This window comes from Stegastes partitus, unplaced genomic scaffold (genome assembly GCF_000690725.1).
Source record: "Stegastes partitus isolate 25-593 unplaced genomic scaffold, Stegastes_partitus-1.0.2 Scaffold1125, whole genome shotgun sequence".
Taxonomy (NCBI): domain Eukaryota; kingdom Metazoa; phylum Chordata; class Actinopteri; family Pomacentridae; genus Stegastes; species Stegastes partitus.
Genome location: NW_007578856.1, coordinates 53,798 through 75,795, shown reverse-complemented (window position 1 = coordinate 75,795; position 21,998 = coordinate 53,798). Strand labels below are relative to the sequence as shown.

At 40.7% G+C, this 21,998-nt stretch overlaps 3 protein-coding genes across 3 annotated transcripts in view; all 3 read right to left on the bottom strand.

Moving 5' to 3' along the window:
• Window positions 1–240: 240 nt before the first annotated feature.
• On the bottom strand, window positions 241–5,664 carry creg2 (cellular repressor of E1A-stimulated genes 2). The gene is made up of 4 exons (XM_008296390.1): window positions 5,221–5,664; window positions 2,865–3,034; window positions 1,941–2,054; window positions 241–1,271 (listed from the first exon to the last, which is right to left on the bottom strand). The coding sequence occupies exons 1-4, from the start codon at window positions 5,635–5,637 to the stop codon at window positions 1,130–1,132; spliced, it is 843 nt and encodes a 280-aa protein (XP_008294612.1). The 5' UTR covers window positions 5,638–5,664; the 3' UTR covers window positions 241–1,129.
• Window positions 5,665–8,439: 2,775 nt separating this feature from the next.
• On the bottom strand, window positions 8,440–16,613 carry cracdla (cracd like a). Its single transcript, XM_008296401.1, has 10 exons — window positions 16,527–16,613; window positions 15,301–15,353; window positions 14,944–15,088; window positions 14,711–14,846; window positions 14,463–14,621; window positions 13,389–13,643; window positions 11,936–13,298; window positions 9,530–10,476; window positions 8,915–9,035; window positions 8,440–8,815 (listed from the first exon to the last, which is right to left on the bottom strand). The coding sequence occupies exons 2-10, from the start codon at window positions 15,347–15,349 to the stop codon at window positions 8,619–8,621; spliced, it is 3,372 nt and encodes a 1,123-aa protein (XP_008294623.1). The 5' UTR covers window positions 15,350–15,353; window positions 16,527–16,613; the 3' UTR covers window positions 8,440–8,618.
• A 3,018-nt stretch (window positions 16,614–19,631) lies between these two features.
• The window catches only part of mitd1 (MIT, microtubule interacting and transport, domain containing 1), a 4,876-nt gene continuing 2,509 nt past the window's right edge, over window positions 19,632–21,998 (bottom strand). The window contains exons 4-7 of the mRNA XM_008296389.1: window positions 21,415–21,501; window positions 21,190–21,302; window positions 20,409–20,469; window positions 19,632–20,282 (exon numbers count right to left, since the gene is read on the bottom strand). Of these exons, the coding sequence (XP_008294611.1) occupies window positions 20,187–20,282; window positions 20,409–20,469; window positions 21,190–21,302; window positions 21,415–21,501 (357 nt within the window). The 3' untranslated portion in view covers window positions 19,632–20,186. The remainder of the gene's footprint in view (window positions 20,283–20,408; window positions 20,470–21,189; window positions 21,303–21,414; window positions 21,502–21,998) is intronic.

Sequence of the window (21,998 nt, the reverse complement as noted above, 5' to 3'; positions counted from 1 at the left end):
ACAGAACATGAAAATAATAAGGCTGTAAACTCCAGAAACATCTTCACATTTGGAGATAAGGTTTAACATGTTCACACATGTGACATCAAATGTCAAGAGTCTCCAAACACTCCTAAGAATCCCGGATTACTCTGGCAACCAATGAGTCACTAATTATCCTTTTGCATTGGAGCCTGTCTTGCACTTTGCATGCATACATTATACTGTAATGTGTTTTCAAGTCATGGGCCAAATACAATATGCAGATATGGTATCATGCTTTATTTGAGCAGCTGTACACACACAATATCAGAGCATATTACTAATTTGGGATCAGAGTTTGTTTTTGCCAGCACTTGACAAAACAGCCTCATTTCATTGTATATTCTGGATCTTCCAATCATGTGGTCTTAATCAAACAAATGGAGTTCTTCAAGTTCTCAGAAAAATACGGAAATTTAAAGTTAGAAAATTATTAATCAAAGTAATGCGACATGATAAAAGCTCTAGAACCACTATTAAACACACCCTGAGCTGAGATTGCTTTCAACACCATACAGTCTGTGTAATGACTGATTTCCACTCATAGATGCTACTATGGTGCTGATTTATATCTTTTAATAACCTGAGTCATGTAACTTTAATCAACAAACATGATCTTCATTTACATTTTCGTCTCAAAGTGAAAAAAAATCAAGGTCAAGAGTGTTGACATTACAATTCCCTTTCAATATTTATACTCCAAAAATTATGCTCAAGAATTGGGTGTGCTAATACTCATTTATTTTTGAAACGGCACACATATCTTAGAGCATAAAATATGAATCAGTGTTTATTGAAATGACACAGAAAGTAATCATTCAGTTTAACTATTTCAATGGCTATAAATACATTCACACGTCAAGCAAAGAAAACTGATTAACTGATCTTGAGTGACAAGCCGAAGTGTAGGAAAAGTAAAAGAGCTATCATGAAGAACAATCCTCCTCACTAATTAAGAGAGTAACAGTCTTTTTTTTAAAAACTGAAGTATTCTTTGCACATTACTGCTGTAAGAATCTCACACCCCAGCGGAGTGATAGCCGCAGATAACACAGACAGCTGAACTGCTCTGTATTTGCAGGATGATGATGCAGGAGGAGGGAGATTCTCAGAAAGGCGTGGCTTTGAAGTAGTCCTCCAGTGGAATAAGCGATACTCCTCCGACCCAGTCCTGCAGCCAGACCTGGATCAGCTCTAGCTTCATGAAGAACCACTTGTGTCCCACTGGCCACTTTGCCATCACAGGATGTCTACGAAAAACAGAACACGTGAAGGGTCATGCACCAAATGTTGCTTCCCTAACTTTTAGATTTGAGATACAAGGTGTGTCAGAAAAGTTCCAGGACTGGTGCCACAAAAGATAGATTTCAAATCCAAAACTCCAGGTTTTCCCCTTTGAAGTAATCCCCCTGGAGTCTAACACACTCCCCAGCCTTCTCTGTCACGCCCCCATGCACTCCTGGAAGGATTCTTCCAGGATGCTCCGCAGCCCCGTCGTCACAGCCATCCTGATGTCGTCCATGTCTTCAAAACGGGTCCCCTTGATGACCCCCTTGAGCTTGGGGAAGAGGAAAAAAATCCCACGGAGCCAGGTGGGGTGAGTAGGGAGGTTGCTCCAGCACCGCAATGTTCTTCTCAGCCAGGAACTGTGGGATGCTCAGGGCGTTGTGAGCAGGCGAGTTGTCATGGTGAAGCAGCCACGACTTGTCCTGCCCCAACTCTTGCCTCTTCTCACGCACTGAACAAAGCAAACACCACAGGATCTCTTTGTAGACGTAGTGGTTGATCGTCTGAAGGGGGAAACTCGTAGTTTGGGTTTGAAATATATCTTTTGTGACACCAGTCCTGGAACTTTTCTGACACACCTCGTAAGCCAACATGCATTCTGACAACACCACAGCTGCCATTATCTCAGTTACCTTGAGAACATTGCTTCCTTTGCAAACGTGAGCTCCTCTGGCGCCACCTCCACCATCTTGCCTGTTAGTGTGAGTCGAGCACATCTGGGATCCTCTGGATCATACGCCATTTGCCTTGAAACACAGTAGAACATGCTACTAGTACAACACACACGAGGTGCTTTTCTTCTTGCTAACATTGGTTTCCTTATTCGTGTTGCATCTTAGCTCCTTTCAGCAAGAATGCAAGAAAGAGATGTGAGGAAGAGAAACAAGAATGGAGCCAAAATAGAAATCCTTCATTACACTGCATCAGTCTGGAGTTACTTGTTACGTCCTGCACAGCTGTCTCACCTGTCAGATCAAATCGACATCCACAACGGTGCAGCTTTATTGCATTATACCACTTTACATAAGACTTCCTGTGTTTTCTTGCTCTAAGCTCTTTCTGAAGCTTCCTCTATCCTTGAGGTAGATTTAAGCAATAAGAAGATCCTCGTTGATAGCAGAGGGGGAACGATTACCGGATCACGGAAGGAGACAGGGCGTGAGGAAGCATAAGTTAGCATAATGAAAAGTACCCACAGTTTTTTGTCGCTTTCCAGAAACTTGCAGTCATAATTCAGTTGTGGTTTGACCAACAACTGCCCAGGAGCCCCAAAAGCCCCAGGCTTACTGCACGTCAGCTGGTTTGTGTTTGTCTATTATGTTAAAAAATTCCAGATGAGAGGACATGATAAAATCCTTATCATGAGGCCGGCTTCAATTGCCTTATCTTGAGGCTGTGTGTTGAAGACGACTTCTGTTTTAAATCAGACGTTCATTGTTTCAGGCTTGCGCTTCATTTTCTAATCGTCAAAGAATGTCGATTTTATCAACATACCACACAACAAACCTCGGGGACGAGTAGTATTTCAGCACAGCGAGGAAAAAAAAAGAATTTACCGGCAGAATTCTCCCTCGGCCTCTGAGAAGGTGAGAGAAGCATAGGGGTTACTTTTCAGGTCCGACACAGTGTTGTCCATCGGAGTCACATAAAAATAGATCACTCCAGTGCTGTTGTCCAGCGGCCCATCACTGACGGAGAAGATGTTCCCAAAGGGGAGACCTTTGATCTGTGAGAAAAGGAAAAACAGGATGTTACCAAAGACATCTTGTTTAAGAGAAAACTCACTGAGGCAGCTGTAGTGATGAACCATGTGTGTTTCAGTCGCAATAGTAACCTGAATGCAGGGCATTTCAGAGGGACTGATGGGGAGAATATGGGCCAGAAGTGCTATTTATATTGTTTATAAGTTGCCCTATAGTGAATTCTTAAAGGGATAACAATGTTTTTTTAGATCTTGGTGTCATAAATTTGTCAATTTTTAATACGTAACTAAACAAAATAAGACAATTTGCATAAGAAACCGCTTAAGTAATAAACATCCTGTTGTTTTGTAAGTTAAACATGGACTAGTCCCCAAATTAATACACGTTTCAGTCCTCTCACACTTACATAGGAGTGGAGAGGCAAACTGACCCCAGTATTTCTATAATTCAATTCAAATATCCCCAACTCCAAGGTTAGCAGAGTTGTCCAGAACACGAAAGCCAACACTAGACAAAGGGGTGAAGAGTAATCAACCTGAGTATTAAAATCGTTTCTGTGGTTAGGTTTAATCAATATATGTAAACACTGGCAATTCTCTCAAAGCCAGACGTATTGGAGATGAGGAGCGTTGGTGTTGTGTTACAAACTCAGGAGCTACTGTGCTTCTGAACAATAAAAGGTAGCATTCATAGGGATGACATGAAACCAACCTGAGGTTTACAGCTGCAACCACTATGGATTTATAGTATCTGATGCTTTTTCAATTACATTTTCAAAGCTGACTTTGGCAGTCAAATAGCTTGTTTAGTCGAACCAACAATCTTAAGATGTGCACTTTTATGGCATAGCATGCAAAATGGCTGTAGCTGCAATTTTAGAAAAGACTGGGTTCTCCGAATGCACTTCACCAGAATAGTTTTTATATTGTCTTTATTCAGCTACCGGTTTGTTCATTTACACTTTCTGTGATTTTTCATTTCCCACCGTTATGGTTATTACACCCTGTCAGTCATAAGATTCTGCAGAACTGCTGAAGCCTTTTATTACTATTTTGTTATTCAAAAAGTACTCAAAAGTAGCTTTATGGTTGTCTAAACCTGTGTCATCGAGGCTGTGGTAGTGAGCCACAGCATTTTATTTTGCTCATGATGTGTCTTCTAGCATAGAAAAATAACACCATAATTACACATTTAAAAACTTGATTTTCACTGGAGGGGTCTTTAAAGAGAAGATCACAATGTAGAAAACACAGCTGCAGGTAAAAGCCCTGCACTCGAATTTATTCTATGTAATATTATTCTACGTATGTAACCAGCAAAATGTACAAATATTAAACCTAACCATCATTATTTTTTTCTGGTTTTTTTCCACTGTTAAAAGGTGCATAAAGGGTTTAGGTGGTTAAGCAAAGGATGAGTTCCTATCTATGTCTACTGTGACACTGATATGTCAAGATGAGGTGTGCAGGTGGGGGTGGAGGCCATATTGTGACCCTGGAAGATTACTGCATGGAGGGAAAAGCTGCAAACAGTCAAAAACTGCACTAACTTCTGATAAAACAAACAAAAAAAGGCAATCAAAGGAGAACTTTTGGCCTTGTGCTTTTCCACATTGACACTTATAATTTAAAAAGTTGTTTTAGTGATGTCTTTTTTTCAGTATTTGAAGTGGTTCTAGCTAATTTGATAGCTCATTTCTAGTAATTTTGAGCAGGTATGAAGAAACATGTTGCATATTTTTTAATCTTTTTCTTACCCATCTGACGGTAGGTACTTGGCAAAAAACAAACAAAAAAACAATAGAAATGTAAGAAATATAATGTAAAAAAAGATTCCTCATAACACAGAATCACCTCTCGGAGTATCAAATCCTGGTTAAACTTCTACTTATGTGCAAGATTTGTGCACACAAGTTATTATCATGTGTAACAAGATGTATGAGTTGTCAGAAAGTTTTTCTTGGAAGTTTTGTTGCCTGGCACATGGTGGCTTTGCATCATCAGATATATACCTGAAAACACCACCTTTAAATACAGGTTAATGTGTCATGTTGATAGTGGAAAGAGTGGTGTGTTATTGTTTTATTATAAGGACATTTGAGGCTTGCTATTATATATTGATGCACCAACGCACAGTAAGGATGTCCAAAGCAGGACTAGTGTGTGTGTGTGTGTGTGTGTGTGTGTGTGTGTGTGTGTGTGTGTGTCACCTTGTCTTGGGTGGAAATGGTGGCCAAGTGTCCCCAGTCACTGTAGTGGGCGATGTATCTGGCGGTCCTGGCGGTCTCCTGGTGAGGAGGAGGAGAGCTGCCCGCGGACTTCTTCACCTTCTCCAGCCGATAGGAGAAGAGCCGAGAGGAGAGCTGCGCCACGCCGTCGCTCTCGGGCTTCACCAGCTCCCCGGGGCTCTCCACTCCGTCTCCGAGGACGTCTGAGGACGGGTACGCCTGTTTCCACAGCCCCGCTCCGTCCACCAGCAGCGCCGGGGCCACCTCCTCCGACAGGTCGGCGTCCTCCACCACATCGTTGGAGGACACCACCCAGGACACGGAGCTCCTCAGGGTGTAGCCCCGGCACAGAGCGAGCAGGGCGGCCAGCAGTGCCAGGGGGAAGTAGTGGGGCTTCATGTCATGGAACTGAGAGAAAGGCCGTCCTCATCGCTCTTGTTTTCCCAAACTCACGTGTTGGTGCTTTCATAACACGAGCACACTTTGCTGTAGGGCGTGCAGCGACCCCTGCTGGTCAACCAGGAGGTTGTTTTATAACCCGCCTGCTGAGGCTTTTCCCCAAATGAAGCAAAACTGCTGACAGGGACTCTGAGCATCATAATGCACTGCAGCAGAGGAGCTCTGGAAAAGATGCTGCTTGTGCGCCTCAGTAGTTTGGTAGATTTTTAACACAGACCTCTCGGCACATTACACTTCATACTCACATTTTTAAAATGCCGTATCTGTAGTTGCTTCATTACAAATAAGTCCACCAGTAATTTGTTTCTGCATAAACCAATTAAGTAGGTATGTTGCACAGGTGTAACTACAGGTGGATTCTTGCAAGGTGTAAAAACTCCTATAAGATTGTGATATGAGTTGATCCTGCAGGAAAGTCTCATTTTGCAGAACACAGTGAATCAGCAGGGCCTAAGCTTCATGGCTTCCCTACTTAAACACCTTTATAAGAAGTTCTGTTTGCATTATTTTTTTGAAACTATTACGGGCATTGCGAAAAAAATTTTTCATATTATGGACACGTTATTATTTGATCTGAAGTATTCCTCAACACCTTTTAAATATACTGAAAAAATATGAACTCAGCATGAGATATTTTAATCAACTGTATCCATTTGTTTAAAAATAGACAAATAAAGATTTGTTGTTTCAATACATGGCATCTCTGCAACAGAGTGGACTTCACAAACGCGTGCACCATGTTGGAGATGATAATGGGCAGATTGAGAGTGGAGTCATAGACCAGAAATCACAAGTCAGTCACAAATCACACATCAGCAACGCATGAAGTTAACGGGGTTGTCGATGCTGCTTGTAGAATGTTGTTCCACTCTTTCTGAAGGACTGAGAAGTTGGCAGACATTTTGGTGGACAGGATCCTGTTGTCAGACACATCCATGCAGAGCATTATGTGCTAGACTGTCTGTTGCACCATGTTGCCTGAAACAATTTCTTAGATGACAAATAGTGCCCTAACTGACATACCAGCATCCAGCGTGTTGATAGCTTGTTCTCGTCTTTTTTGTGTCAATTGAACAAAGTTACATTTTAGGGTGATCATTTACAGTCAGTGGTTGAAGGAGTGTCAGTGTACTGGTCACGCTATCTGATCATTCGTCTTTAACAGCCACACCTAGGGTGTGGATGCACTCAGTGGTTGAGAATTTGTCAGCAGCTTTACAGCTCATAAACTTTCCGTGCACAACTGGCTAAATTTAACTCAATTCAAACCAGAGCAATAGAAATTTGATTTTTTACTTTTTCTTAAATTCAGAAAAGACCATTTGCATTGGGCATTTATATTTTCGTTCAGTGTAAAAGGAGATAAATCCTCTTCAAATGAAGTTGATGAACATATAAAATATGATGCTATGTTGTTGGCTGAAGGATAAGTTCCTAATTTAAATAAATAAAGTTTAAGAGGTCACTAGATAATTAAGGGGATAACAAAAAACACACTGATTTGTTCTGACTCATGACATACGAGCACTTATGCCACTTCAGGCCTTTGAATATCCCACAAAGTAAATATACTGAAAAGTAAAACCTTTCACCACTCATGTCTGCCCAGTTATTGCAACACTGGCTGAAACGGACTAATAGAGATCTCAGTCAAGGAGGTTTAACCAGGTGATTAAAGAAAAACCACCTGTGTGATTGTTTTTTTCACATAGGAGATTTGCTGTAGTATTAAACTACAGGTGCAGAAACATTAATAAGGGCTCTATTTTATTCAAATGTCCCAGTGAGCAGGATCTGGAAACTAAAGCACCGAAATGGAAATGAGTCATCAATATATTTTGCAGTGTTTTTCCCATTCTGAAAAAAAGCACTCAAACGTTTCAGGTAATTAATTAAAAGTTCCTATCCTTATTTCCAGTGATACTGACAAGGTGAACATCAGACCTGGGAGGTGTAGGCCATGCTAGCGAACAGATGAGTTTCCCATGATACACTGTTAGATTACTGAATTAAGGGAAAAGCTGGCACAGATGCCTGCCCAGAGTTGTCCATCAGACGTGTGACGGGGTTGTGCAACCAGTCTTTCCCACAACACCAGTCAGTTTGCATCAGTTTCACACTTGCAGTATATTTTTTGGAACTAAAAGAAACCCTGCTGCTGATGTTCTGTCTGGCACAAGTGGAACATTCTTGTTGTTGCCTGCAAATCTTATCAAGCATGCAAATTCTCACTGTACTCTCAACTTGTTGCTCACAGTGAGCAACACAAGATTGTTATTGTCTCAATTATACTGTAAATATAACACGATAGTCACTTCACGATAGTCACTCACTTCACTTATGACCCACAATATTTAAATAAAATCTAGAAAAAAGTTACATTTCAAGTAATTTTTTTCTTTTATTCCACAATTTGTCTCTTTATTGCCTCATTTGTTGTATTAGTAAAATAATGAGAATAATAATTCAGTATTTGGGGAGTTTCAACAGTTAATTTGTTGCGATATTGATTCATTTAATATGTTCTCCTCACCCATCTCACATTAAGGTACTTGGCAACAATAAAACTGAACAGTAGAAATTTTATTAATTGACATAAACTTTTAACCGCAGTGAAATGCTGAATCACATTAGACATTATTCATAAACAACCTTTATCTTAAAGTGGTTATGGTGGGGAAGGATTTGAAGGAACTTTCATTATATACTCTGTCGCTCCGCTTCCCTGTCTCTTAATAAAACATTAACAAATTTTTTTTTTTACAATTAAATACAAACAGATTTAAAAATTACCACAGAGTTGAATCGACATCTTTCTGACAGCCTCAGCGAACACTCAGCACCTTGATAAAGGTCGTATTTGTGAGCAGGGCTGTTCACATTCTTGTTTCCACACCCTGTACATCCCTCTGCTTTCCTTCTCAGTCCATGGTCTTGTCACTCCAGGCCATTGACTTCCTCTTGGCCAGTTCCATCCAGGACGGCTGTCCGCTGTCCGACATGGACTGCAGCCCCGATGGCAGTGTGGGGGACGACGACCGCAATGAAGATGCCGCCACATTTTTCCGCTGCCATTTCTCCTCAAGAGGCCTTTCTAGAACTTTAGTGGGGCTTGACTCTGAAAAAAAGAAACAAAACCCTGTGTCACATTGCTGCATGAGAAAATACCAAAGAAGTATTTTTACAGATTTATTATTCCGATTATGTGTCAACACACCTGCGAGTTTCACCCCTTGTCTTCCTTCTGGCATTGTGTCTCTGCTTAGAGATGCAGTTTTTACCAGAGCAGGTGGTTCATCTGATGTCTGCACATCTGTTTGCGGTTTCCTCAATTCCACCTGAGAAAAATAAAGTGTTAGAGCACACAGCCAGTATAGCTTAGCAGCGCAAAAACAAGGAAACATCTGGTGATGTTCTGCATTTCATCAATTACTAATAAATGCCCACAAATAATGAATTCATCCTACTAGCAAAGCCAGACAAGCCTTATTTATCTGTGCCAAAGGCCTCTACTGCCATCCAGAACCTATTTGAACACATCAGTGGGCCATTCAATTGTTCTGAGACATGTTCCATATGATAAATATGGAACTCCGCTTTGTTTTCTGTGGTACAAACTTATTATAGCATCAAATCTGTGGTTACAAAAATCCCAAATAAATCCACTTTCACCAGAGGCTGTTTCAAGAAGGGACTTTTTTGAGAACTGAACCGCTGACCTTTTTTAAAAACACATCTTCAGCATGAAAAAAGGTTTGGACTTATTGGAGAGTATTGAGTGGACATATCCTCTCATGATATGAAAGATAGTTACAGAAGAAGTACCACAAACCCCCTTGGGTCCAGGCGGCGCGCTCCATTCTGCCCGTTTCTCCAAAAACACGGCCCTGTCGCTGACGGAACCACTCCAAACTGCTCGCCTGACTGAAAGAGACCGAGCGTCTTTTTGGACAGTGGCTTCCCCTTCCTGTCTTCCCAAGGTAGAAACTGAAGGAGGGGTTGCAGCCGAAGAGACGGTTGCAACTGATGCCAGAGGTACAGCTGTGGATTTGAGCTGGGCAGCAGGACTTCGGTTGCTCCAGGAGGGTTGCTGCTGGCTTGAGGAAAGGTAAGACTGTGCAAAAGACTGTGAGGCGCTCCCTTGTGCAAACTGAGATGTGGCATCTGTTTGTGAAGAGAAGTGCACTGGAGATTGAGTTATCCATGAGGTGGCGTGTACAGCTGGATGAGACACGGGATGGGACAGAGTTGTACTCAGCTGGTCTTCTCTGGTTTGTTTTTGGGGTTCTTTAGAGGTAGCAGTAGACGTCACTGACACCTTTTGCTGTACCACAGGTAACGATCCCACAGTCTGTGCTTGACTCCGACTTAAAACTGCTTCTGCCTTCACTGTATCAGCTGATGGTTGATTTTCAGCCTCTGACTGTGTTACACTTGGCTGTATCTTTACAGTTTGTATTTGTGCCCCAGTCACCGCCTCTGTTTGATTTGTTGGCTGCGCTTGTGCTTGTGGTCGAGCTGCGGTTTGCATGCCCGTAAAATCTCTGGGGAATCTACTAGTAAAGAGCTGCTGGAGGCTTCTGGTCTTTTCCATTGCCAGACTCATCCAGGACACCTCGGATGCGGCTGTCTGGGGGGCAGGCTCAGGCTCCTGGGGTGCAGTTTCTGCTTCTTTGGGGTTGGAAGCAATCATCTGGACTTCTGTAGGCATGATGGGAGGGTCGATGGTAAATAGAGCACTGTGCTTCACTGGAGGGGAGAGGCCAGATGGGGTTGGATCTAAGGAGAGACACAAATCTGTTAGACATGGTTGGCAGCACTGTTAACGTTAGCCTTGGTGGTGCTTTAATGAGTACAAAGTTCCCCTGTGATCACTGAAATCTTATCTTACTGGAGTGATTATTTACCACATGAAACTTATCTTGTTCCACAGACAAAACAGCATGCATCTGTGCAAGATTTAACTCTACAGGCAACTGAAGTCTCACAGTAAACAAAGACCGGTTAATAATAACAATAATACGCACATCTTAATAACTTTGTGACTTTAATTTGTTCTTATTGGTTGTCCTTCTCAGATCTCGATTTTCTGTGCATGTTTTTTGTGCATGTTTTGTCACATTTTTTCTCTCAGTGGGCTCATTTTTCACTGCAATATAAAGTTCTGCATCTCTATGGAAACAGCACAACTGTAGCTGGAGGTAGAGAAAACTCAAAACTGTCTTCTGTGCAGTACACTACAGTTACAGCTCCTATAAAGAATGACAAAAGAAAAACAAAAGTGGAATTTCCTTGATTGTGTATTTTAGAAAACCTGGAATCAATATGCACAACAGTTTTTCCAGGTGCCTACAGTTGTCACTAATACTCTTAGTAAAAATGGGGACTCTGCATGCTTTAGATATTTTACTACTAATATTTTTTTTTAAATGTTTCTATCCTTGCCCTCTATCTGCTCTCTGTAAACACAGCCCACAGTTCAGCCCAGTTCAGCTACCTGAATTTTTGTCATGTGACTGTCATCTAAGTCAATAATGCCCTCTTGGTTTAAACAAAAAATGCATTTTTTTTTAGTTTTTTGCAGAATATGTTTAGTGTAAAATGTTTATTTTTGCTGAGTTTTTTTTAATGAAGCATCTAAAATAAAACGATTTTGATGATTTTTTCCCCCATTTTAATTTTTTTTTTTTTTTGAGTAAGATAAGATAAGGTAATTCCTTTTTGATCCCTATAGGGGAAATTTGGGCATTGCAACAGCACAAGATAGTGACACACAAAGAATGCAGTAGATAAAAATATAAAACTATGTATATACACATATATATATATATACATATATAAAGGAGAAAAAAGTATGTACAACTGAACTTCAAGTGTCAATCTAAAGTGTCTTAGTGTGAGAGTGTGTGTGAGTGTGTGAGAGAGCATGTGTGTCATTGTTATTATGTGTCGGGGTAGTTCAAAGACCATCTGAAAATTCACAGATGTTTTCTGTTTTTATTCCATCTGATCTGATAATTGGTGTAATTTTGAAGATTTTAGAGATAGCATACCTTTTAAACATTACCTCATCATTCCTTTCCTTTATAATTTGCTTATTCTTTGTCTAATTTTGCAGTTGCGTTTACAAAATCATGTTCACAAGTGACAATGAGTAAACCAATACAAATAAATAATACAGTGGGAAAAAAAACACATATGTCATCCACATGGTTATATTAGGAGATCTAAGACTCACCTCTTGGTCTGGGTTCTCCAAGGTTGGTTGGTGTAAAAGATACGTTTTCTGCCAGCTTTTCAATCAGGAAATTGGCAGAATCTCTTGTTTCCTGTTGTTTTTGTTTCTCACTTTGGTCCTCGCACAGCACAGTCTTTGAATGATGGTTGGAAATGGGATTCGAGCGCAATCTAACTGACTGTGATGTGGAGCGCAGTTTGATGCCGAACGCCGTCTTTCCTTCTTCCTCCTGGACCTCCTTTGCTTCCACTGCCTCTTCCACTTCCTCCTGGCTGCTTTCCACCTCCTCTCTCTCGACAGCCCCTGTATCTGCAGGTACACGTTTAGATGGTGTCACTGGTTCTACCTTTTTGAAGCTGTCTCTTTTGTCCCATGAAAAAACTGTACTTCTGGGTTCTTCTTGCCTAAGTCTTCCCACACCAAAGGGGCCTCCTCTGGGCTGTAAGCCTCTGATTTCCTCCTTTTCCCTCACGCTTTTGTCCTCAATTCCCCCAACTGGCTTATGTTTGGCTTCGGTCTGTTCCAGCACTCCTACAAAACTGCCTGATCGGGGTCTTTCTCCATCTTGGTTTCTGGCAGTGCTGATGGACAGATGGAAAGAACCAGATCCTGGGGCAGGTCTCCTTATTCCTCTTGTGCTGTCGCCCTCAGCTTGAACCTGCTGGCGAACAGAGGAAGACCTGAACATCACCATTGAGTTGAAGGTAGAGGAGAGTGGGTCAGGGGGAACTTGTGCCACTCCAGCCTTGTTTAGTGTGCTTCTCTTGTCGTGGGACATCAATTGTATCTCAAAATCCGCCTCTCGTTTCCCCTTAAGTTCTGACTCTATGTAGGACGAGTGTGGCCGTTTACTGGACATTGCATCCAGGGGCCTACGAGGTTTAACTCGAAGTACAGAGGGCGCTATCCCAGGAAGAGGATGGTCCTGATGGGGAAAACTTAGACTGGGTGGTTTGGGTGCTGCGTCTGGTGTGACTGGTGCCAACTGTGATGGGATTGCTGCCACTCCTGATGCGACTGATGCCAACTCTGATGTGACTGGTGCCACCTCTGACGTGACTGGTGCCACCTCTGATGGGATTGGTGCCACCTCTGATAGGATTGATGTCACCTCTGATGGGATTGGTGCCACTTCTGATGTTACCGGTGCCACCTCTGATAGGATTGATGTCACCTCTGATAGGATTGGTGCCACTTCTGATGTGACAGGTGCCACCTCTGCATACTTGGAAGGAAGATGCTGAGATTCAGTAGTGTGTTCTGTTTCGACTGTGACTTCCTCTTGAGAATCCAGCTCCTGCTCTTGTTCGTCCACAGATTTGAGGTGGTCGACGTTGTTTAGGGTGTGTGAAAGAGACAGGGACTGAGTCTGCAAAGAAAGAGACATCATGGGTAGAAAAGTGAAGAAAATATGTTGTTCATTTTTACAAATGGTAAAAGTATGGCCACTCACTACAGTGAGTTTCCTCTTCGTGCTGGCCCTTTGGTTTCTTGGTTTGACAGCCATCCGGTGACGTGCTGCAGAAGTATCCAAGCAGGGAGTGAACTGGGCTGGCGTGTTGAAGTCTAACGGAGACTCGACAGTAGAAGAAGAAGAAATGGTGGGGCCAAAAAGAGAAAAAGAATGGGACGGAGTTGGGGGTAGAGATTTGGTAGGTAGAGATTTGGGGAAGGGGGAGAATGGGCAAGAGGCTGGCTGGGATGTCGTCTGAAATGAGTAAAACAACACAATTCTTATAGAAGAGAAAGCCCCACAAAAAAGTCTTTAAAAACCCATTTATCATTTAAACATCTCTGGATTGTATTAATTCCTCAGTACCCTCTCCTACTTGCATGATCTTAAAGGATAAAGCTAACATTTTTCAATTGGTCAACAAACTCGATGAAAACAATGAATTAATCCGACTCAAAAGGCTAATTCTTTAGTGCCGCAGGCCTCCATTGTTCTCCAAATGTAATTAAAAAGGCATCAGTGAGCCACACTATTGCACTGAATGACATATTCCTACATTAGAGTAAAAAATGGCCACTGTAGTTTATTTTGAGTCAGTCCCACATACACCACAAATCCTAGCAAGTGCTCTAACTGTGTATTAATCTGTCTCAAAATAGTACCCAGCATGTTCACCACTCTATTACTCCTATTTGAAAAAGAATTGCAAAAAAATTCAGAACCTAGCTGTTTTAGGGATTATTATGCTGTATATAAAGAGTTAACCCCCCAAAAAGGTTCAGCAATTTACACAAAGACACAAACATGTACTAAACCTGAACTGCACTGACAGGAAAACATAGGCCAAATGTGCACATGTTGTTGGTCTGTCTGTCCTTCTCTTCACTTTCTGTCCCTGCTATAGTAAAAGCTTCAGCTTTGGCTTTGAGTCTGGGTATCTGTCTGAGAGGAATCTGACTGACGATACCACTCTGAAGCGGCATTCAAAATTGCAAAATTGTACCCTGAGATTCACAAATGTAATCACTGTAGCAGATAGTTAGCTGTGTATCAATATTTCTCAAGATAAATCACCTTGGTGAGGGCTCCCTGGGATGTGACATCTTCTCTCGAGCCATCAGGAGGGCTGTGGTCAAGACAGTCCTCTGAATGACTGCTCAGGTCCTCTGGACGCTTGATGGGCAGAACTGCAGGTGGTGGCCCAAAATGCAGCTTCTGCTGCAGAAGCTTTGTCTGCAAAAGCAGAGCACAGCATGTTTCCTCAAGAAAAAGTCCAAACTATCCTATATTTCTACTTCCCTACAGAATAAAAAAGGCTCTACCTGCAGAGCTTTGATCTTGCTGTGAACATTCTGCTGGGATGAGTCCCTGGCTGGTTCAGCGTCTGTCAGGACATGACCAGTCAGAAAGATGCTTTCATGGGACAGTGCTCGGGACCCCATTATCCCCTGAGAGCATCTGAGGAAAAAAAATAAGAAAAATTTATAATCTCAGGACAAGAAAATTCATCTTAAAATGAACCGTCAGAAAGATTTCCTGCCATGCAGACACTCACACCAAGTCTTCATCCGATCCTAGTCCCTTTCCAGCAGAAATGTCACTGACTGACTGGCTGAGTTTGGTGTTTTCCTCTCCACCTGCTCTTTTGCTTTTCCCAAAGAGGCGAGTTTTCAGAGCCTTGAACTTGGACTTTTTACGTCCTGGAGATTGAGACAGAAAAAGATCCTGGTCACAGCAGCTCACAGACACACAAGAGCAGAACTGACATAATCGCCTCTCTACAGCCTATATATCTAATTATTATATCAGATGTGGGCGTTGTAAATCCTAGTTTATCAGTGATAATAAACAGCCCGTAATGCTTGCTTTAGGTTGGAGCTCTTATCTTAAACTACACAAGATATAATCTCACCTGGAATGTCTTCTGTGTTTTCTTCTGTGTCTCCAGAGAAAGACTCCATCAGTCTGATCGCATAGAACAGATGAGAGCAAAGTGTTTAATATAAGGCAACAAGAATGAAAAGCCAACAAAAGCCACACAAGCACACAGTCTTTCGAGGCTGTTGTCACATGGTGGAGGGCATCTAAAGTGCCATCCGGTGGTAAATTCTCTCTTCTCTTACAGGGAAACATATGGACTTTCAAAGGTTCAAAGGTTTGTTGCTGTTCATTATCAGGAGCGGTTCTAACCTTTGCTGTAAATAGGCGGGGTGTGTGAGGAAACTCTGTCCTTAAGATCACCATGAAGGCTGTAGTACAAAAGACAATAAAATGCATTTTTCTCAAGCAAAAAATAAATAAATCAGGTTTGAAAGAAGGTGTCAGGATTTCTAATGTTTCTCGGACTATGCATGAATATCACACTGTCACAAAGCACTACAGTCTGAGTGATGTATGACTTGTGAACAAAGCAAAAGCTAAATTCTTGCTCACAGGCAGCTTTACTTAAGCAACACTTGTCTGTCAGTCATCCAGGTGTGGTTGATGTTTTACTGGATGCCAGATTCAGTTCAGGCTGCTCTTTAACTTCATTTTACGAACTTTTACATTTTCTTTACCCTGCACTGGAGATCGTAATCTATTTAAAACATACGTAATCTGTGCTTCCTACAGTTCTCCTTGTGTAGCCAAGGAACTGTTGTCATGATCCTGCATGGCTGCCTGATAAGACAGGACATGTGAGGTTATGGAGAAACATACAAAGTCCACATTGCACCTCCCACATCACTGAGTTCCTCCTGCTGAAAAGGATATAAGCACTCGAAGTCGTATGCGACATCATGCTCGACTTACACGAGATGTGACCCTCCTGCTCTTTGAATAATTTTCAACTTGCTCGTGCGATAACCTCCACGGTGAATGAAACTAAAAGAGTTTTGCCATTCACCGAGCCAAGCTATATCCCCCCAGAGAAACAGAGGATAATCCGGTGGATTATTGACATTGCAGAGAGATCCTTGTAAGATTTCACAGCACCATAATAATCCACAACAGAGGCTTAATCACAAACTTCCCCTGCTGCATACTGCAGCACAAAATTCACCTGACATTCTCACAGGGAATGTCAGACACTCACACATTCACACGCTGTCCGGTACAAAAAGAAAAAAAAACAAAACAAAACACGAGTGACCTTACCAAACGTCAAATGCCAGCACCTCTGCTGCTCTCCCTCCTGTTTGTCCTCCTCTCTACACGGAGTTGTCTTGTCTCAGCTGTGTCTCTGCCTCTAAATGTTTAAACCTCAGGCTTTACGTCGTCCACATCTGCAGACGGAGGGAGATGCAGAGGGAAGGGAGCGAGGGATGTGAAAAGAAAAAAAAAAAAAAAAACAGGCAAGGAGAAAAGAAAAGAAAGACAGAGAGAGAGAGAGAAGGTCAGTCCATGACAGGGTAAGCAAATGCACAAAGAGAAAAGAGGACAGATGAGAATGTGAGAGAGGGAGAGAGAGGGAGAGAGGGAGAGGGAGGGAGATACTCTATTACATTAGTGGCACACTGTGGCCCTCTGCGCTAAGCTCCTTATAAAACGCTAACCTGATTTTAGGCCCAGAAATGAGAGTAGAGGGAAAAAAATAAAGCTCCAGTTGGAAAGAGGACATGCATACAGGAATTATGGCTCATGGAACTGTTTACACATTACAACCGGGTTGCTCAGTGCCCCCTGATGATCGCAGGGGGGAGTCTATGTATATGTGAGATCTAATATGTGTGTATTTGAAAGGTAGATAAAAATAAATACCAACTAGTCATCTCACTGCCTTGGTGGAATCCAGAGTTCAAATCCAACTGTAGCAGAAATTGGAGCTAAAATAATCTTCTATAACACTTTACAATAAGATGTGTGGCAAAATCCATCACACATGTCAGTTTTGAATGCGTGAAACATCTCTGGTTTAGCATCCTAGTGGTCTCATTGTTGAGATATTTACCATGTAACACCAATGTACCTAGTTTAGGGACCTTTGCTACTCATTTCCATGTGTCTGCACTGTCAAAAAATACTGCAAAATAGCCTTAGAGTGATAAAAAATGACTTTAACACTGATGCATTAACTGGAGCAAAGGATTTCTACCACATATTTTATAATCTGTGTAATATTCTCAGTGTTGCAGCATTCAAATCCAACTTCTCGCACATTCACATTCGCACACACACACGGTAGTATTCAGAGATGGAAGCACTATCTAGGCCACTGGGCTACAATCAGCAAGAGGGAGGGCGGCAGGAACTGGAAAGCGAACCTTTGCATCCACATTCGTATGTCTGGATGTGAAGCCGAGCAGCTTCTTTGATGAGGCTCCTCATCGTACAAATCCTCGTCTCTTCCACCAGAACATAAATCCAGCCGGCGACATCTGGATTACATGCAACAAACCACAGTGACATAAGAGTCTGGGATGTAGTTTTTATTTAATTCCCTCATTCATGGATTTATTGTCTGTAATCTACACATAAAGGGCAATATGCACGGGGACTTATGTCATCCTACAATAATGATGTTTAATGTGATTACAGCTCGTATATGTCGTCCTATAAGGAAGCTGTCTGGACATAATGAACTACACTCCACTTTCTGCTGCCTGCACTGCTGCTATTGTCCTCTCAGCAGAATGAAAACAAAGGTGCTGACGTTTGTTACAGTATATGCCCGTTCCTGGTTCATGTGGTTTCCTGATGGATTATAATTTCTTCCCCTCAGAGCCCAGATGAGGACTGTGCATATCGAGATTAAGGCCGATAGATAATCCGATCACAGCGCTGTTTGAACTCACGAGGGTTGCCACCCATTCAAGCAGTTTGCCTTGAAAATGTATGAGAAATATTTTTCCCATGAGGTTTTTCTTTTCTTATACATATATAAAGTAATATTTCAAATCTAAATTTTTAACTGGACTCATATTGAATTTATCCCAACACATTTAACACATTGACCGATGTCTAAAACACTAACTTTTCCAAACTACAATAATTTTCTACAGATCTATAGTTTCTAATTATGTTAAGTATTGTTGTTGTTTCGTAATACTTTTTTTTTTTTTTTTACATTAATCATTAACTAGATGTGAATGTGGACTTCTCATGAAAGCCAGGAATGTTATGTTAATATATAAACTACATCTTTCCAACTGACCAGGCAGGTTCAACCCTTTTAAAACTGTGTGCTTGGAGGCAGCAGCTGCAAAAACAGCAAAGATAGAACGAAAGTAATAGGATAATACATAAAGTAAGGTTTTTAAAGTGGACTTGGGCCAAAATTAATTGAAATACACTGGACATACACACTTAAAATGGATTGAACTACTAAACCTGCCATCTGGAAAATCAGCAAGAAAGCCTCTCTTTTTGGTTTAGTGTTCACAATAGTTTGAACATCTATTGCTCCAAGATGGCTTGATGAAGACCGTTTAATATCGTTAAAAGCTCTGGAACAGGTGTTGAATGTACCTAAACTAAGATTCTATTGTAAATTAGAAACTGCAATTTCAGAAGAAAAAAAAACAGAACTACTGCAAAAGCCCACAGTTTTTTACTCTACTATTGCCTTGAATGTGTTAATTAAAAATATATATATATACATTCAGTACTGTAGGATAAAAGACAGCAAATGCTAAATGGTCCACACTAATAAAGCCTGAGCAAGGTTCTACAAAGTGCTTTACAATGTGTTTCTCATTCAGTAAAGGATATCATTTTTTTTCTGTATACCCATTTCTATTTTGATATAAAAATAGGTCATTTGTACATTTAATTAAGTTTTCATTGCACACACATATAAAAGCAAACATGTAGGTGTGGTTTCTTTGATTGTGTAGCCTGAGGCCTGAGGCAACAAACCTAAATAGCAGTTCAGCGGCTTTCCATTCATTCACAACATTCATCAACAGCAACACACAGTTATTTACTGCACAGTAGTAAATAACATTACAAATAGATTCGTGTGCAATATCTATTATTAGTGCTATTTACTACTGTGCAATACCATATTTCAGATTGCTACTTATTATAGACTAGACAGTTGAACTTGTAACCTGCAATCTATTCCTGTTGCTACAGCCCTTCATCTCTGCTGTCAGCTTTATATTCAGTGTTTACACTCACTTTTTTTTGTTTACATAGTTTTTGTAATTACCATATTGTGAGACTACTAAACGTCCTGTGGTTTTGTGCTTTACTATTTGTATTTCCTGTGCACCAGGCAAAGCAGCACTACTAATTATCTTAATAATATACTCAATAATGTATGATGTAGTATTTTATTTTGTATTTAATTTAGAATTATAAATTGTAAATGAGAGGCACTGAAAATACAGTCAGTAAGTTAATTTCAAAAGGTAGGAGAAAATGAAACAGTAAAACAAACATTTAGGATATAAATGCAAATTTTAAGTAATTTTTTTTAGAAAATTCATTCATTTTTCCACCAGATGGTGGTACATCACCCTAAAAAGCTCCTTCTCTGGAGATCATCATAATTACAGAAGACATTTTGAGAAAAAAGGAGGATTTTTAGAAAAGAACCCCTAAACGTCAAGAAAACAAAAAAATGAAATGCATAAATGACATATAAAATAGAATGTCTTATAAATGTACCATAGCAATATAAAATATTTAATCATACAATTAGCTGAAATTTAAGACATATCAGTGAAGCAAAAAGCAAACATTGAAATTGTTATAAATCCCATCCCATGCACCTGTATGTGAAGGCAAATCCAGCGACAACACAGATGTGTCAATCGGATCACATAAGTTAGAAAAAAAAAAAAGACAGTAATAATTATAGCTCCAACAGTCTTATAGGGTTTTTGTGTGCTTGGTGTGGAAAATGTCTACGGAGGTCTCTTGGCACTGCCTGAGGTCATAGTCACAATATCCAACCGAGAATCGGCCCTGTGGGACAGAATGATAATCAGAACACAACCTGCTGATTCACAGATTGTCAGCACAGTATCTCTGATAACGACTGCGGTTGAAAGATGAATATTAATTACGTTACTGTGAAGAATGCAGTCTCACCTTTGGTCTTTTGAAGTAATCCAACCCTCTTCCAATTTTTATGATCCAACCATTGTCAAACCTAGAGATAACATTGAGGTTAGTTAACTTGCACGTGGTACGGACAAATGAGTGCCAATGTCAAAATAAACGTTACACAATCGTCCTCAAATGTACTCATACCCTCCAATTAAAGAAGGAAAAAAAACAGCTGTCACTGAACTAAGCTGAAATTGACAAAAGTAATAATAAAGAAAAATGTAATGAAAATCATGACACTGCTTTTGAATTGTGGTTCAACAGAAATATTTAAAAGCAAACAAGCAAACAAGCATGATGGGACCCATAAACTAATATTTTGTTGAACAACCCTTTGAGCCAATCACTGCAATCAAGTGTTTTCTGTAACTCTCAATCAGACTTCTGCACCTGTTGACAGCTATTTTGGCCCACTGCTTATGAGCAAAGTGCTCTAATTTGTCCAGGACTGGTTTTTTTTTTCAATTATTATTATTCTTTTCAACCACAATTCAAAAATAATGTCTTATTTCAATAAATTCTAATTTAGCTTTTTTTTTTCTTTTAATTTATTATTACTTTTTGCAATTTCTAGTAATTTGAGTCACTATTGCGAATTTTACCTTTTCTGTAATGGAAGGGTATGAATATATTTGAGGACAGCTATATATTAAAACGAGGGATTTCTTACAAAAGATAAAGCCAACATTTAAAAAAAATAGTTTCAAATCCCTCATATTTTGTCACTGTAGCTGCTATGAATGAGGAGAATTGGATGCTGTACCTGATCTCCCTGTCATGGATAGTGGTGGAGTACTGCAGATCCAGAGTGACTCCCTGAGCACTGAGACTCTCTTTGAGCTCGGCCAGAGCGCTGCTCTGCTGGCTGCTGTCGGCCTGAAGGACGGGATGAGTGGCAGTGAAACAACAGCACAAACTGAACAGAAGAGACGACTGTGGCTGCTATGCATTCATTACACAGTGTGACCTCATTAGTTTAATAACCTACTTCATCCTGTGAAGTGAGGAGATGGATCATTTTCACCTTGCAGGAGGCTTTTAGCAGCATCTCACAGAACCGCAAGAAGTTATACAACTGTGATGGAGAGGAAGAGGGCAAAGCGTTAGTTTGATCATTTATATAAGTTTGGTACAGTTTTATGTGGAAGTTTTAAACTACTCATTGAAATATTTTTTTAAATGAGCAAACACAAAACAAACATGTTCTTTAATTGTGTGGGTATACTTGACATTTGTGTTATACCAAACTTGACTTGACAGTAAAATCTCATAAATAAATTTAATCAAATAATTTACTAGTGATTAAAGACAAGTTTGTCAATTTAAAAACAGGTTATTGAGTTCAGAGACATTTGAGACACAATAGCAAATGTCACGATTGTTGGTGTTTAATTATATACATAATTATCCATCTATCCATCATCTATACACCGCTTAATCCTCACTAGGGTCACGGGGGGCTGGAGCCTATCCAAGCTGACTCAGGGTGAAGGCAGGGGACACCCTGGACAGGTCACCAGTCTATCACAGGGCTACACTTAGAGACAGACAACCAAGCACACTCACATTGAC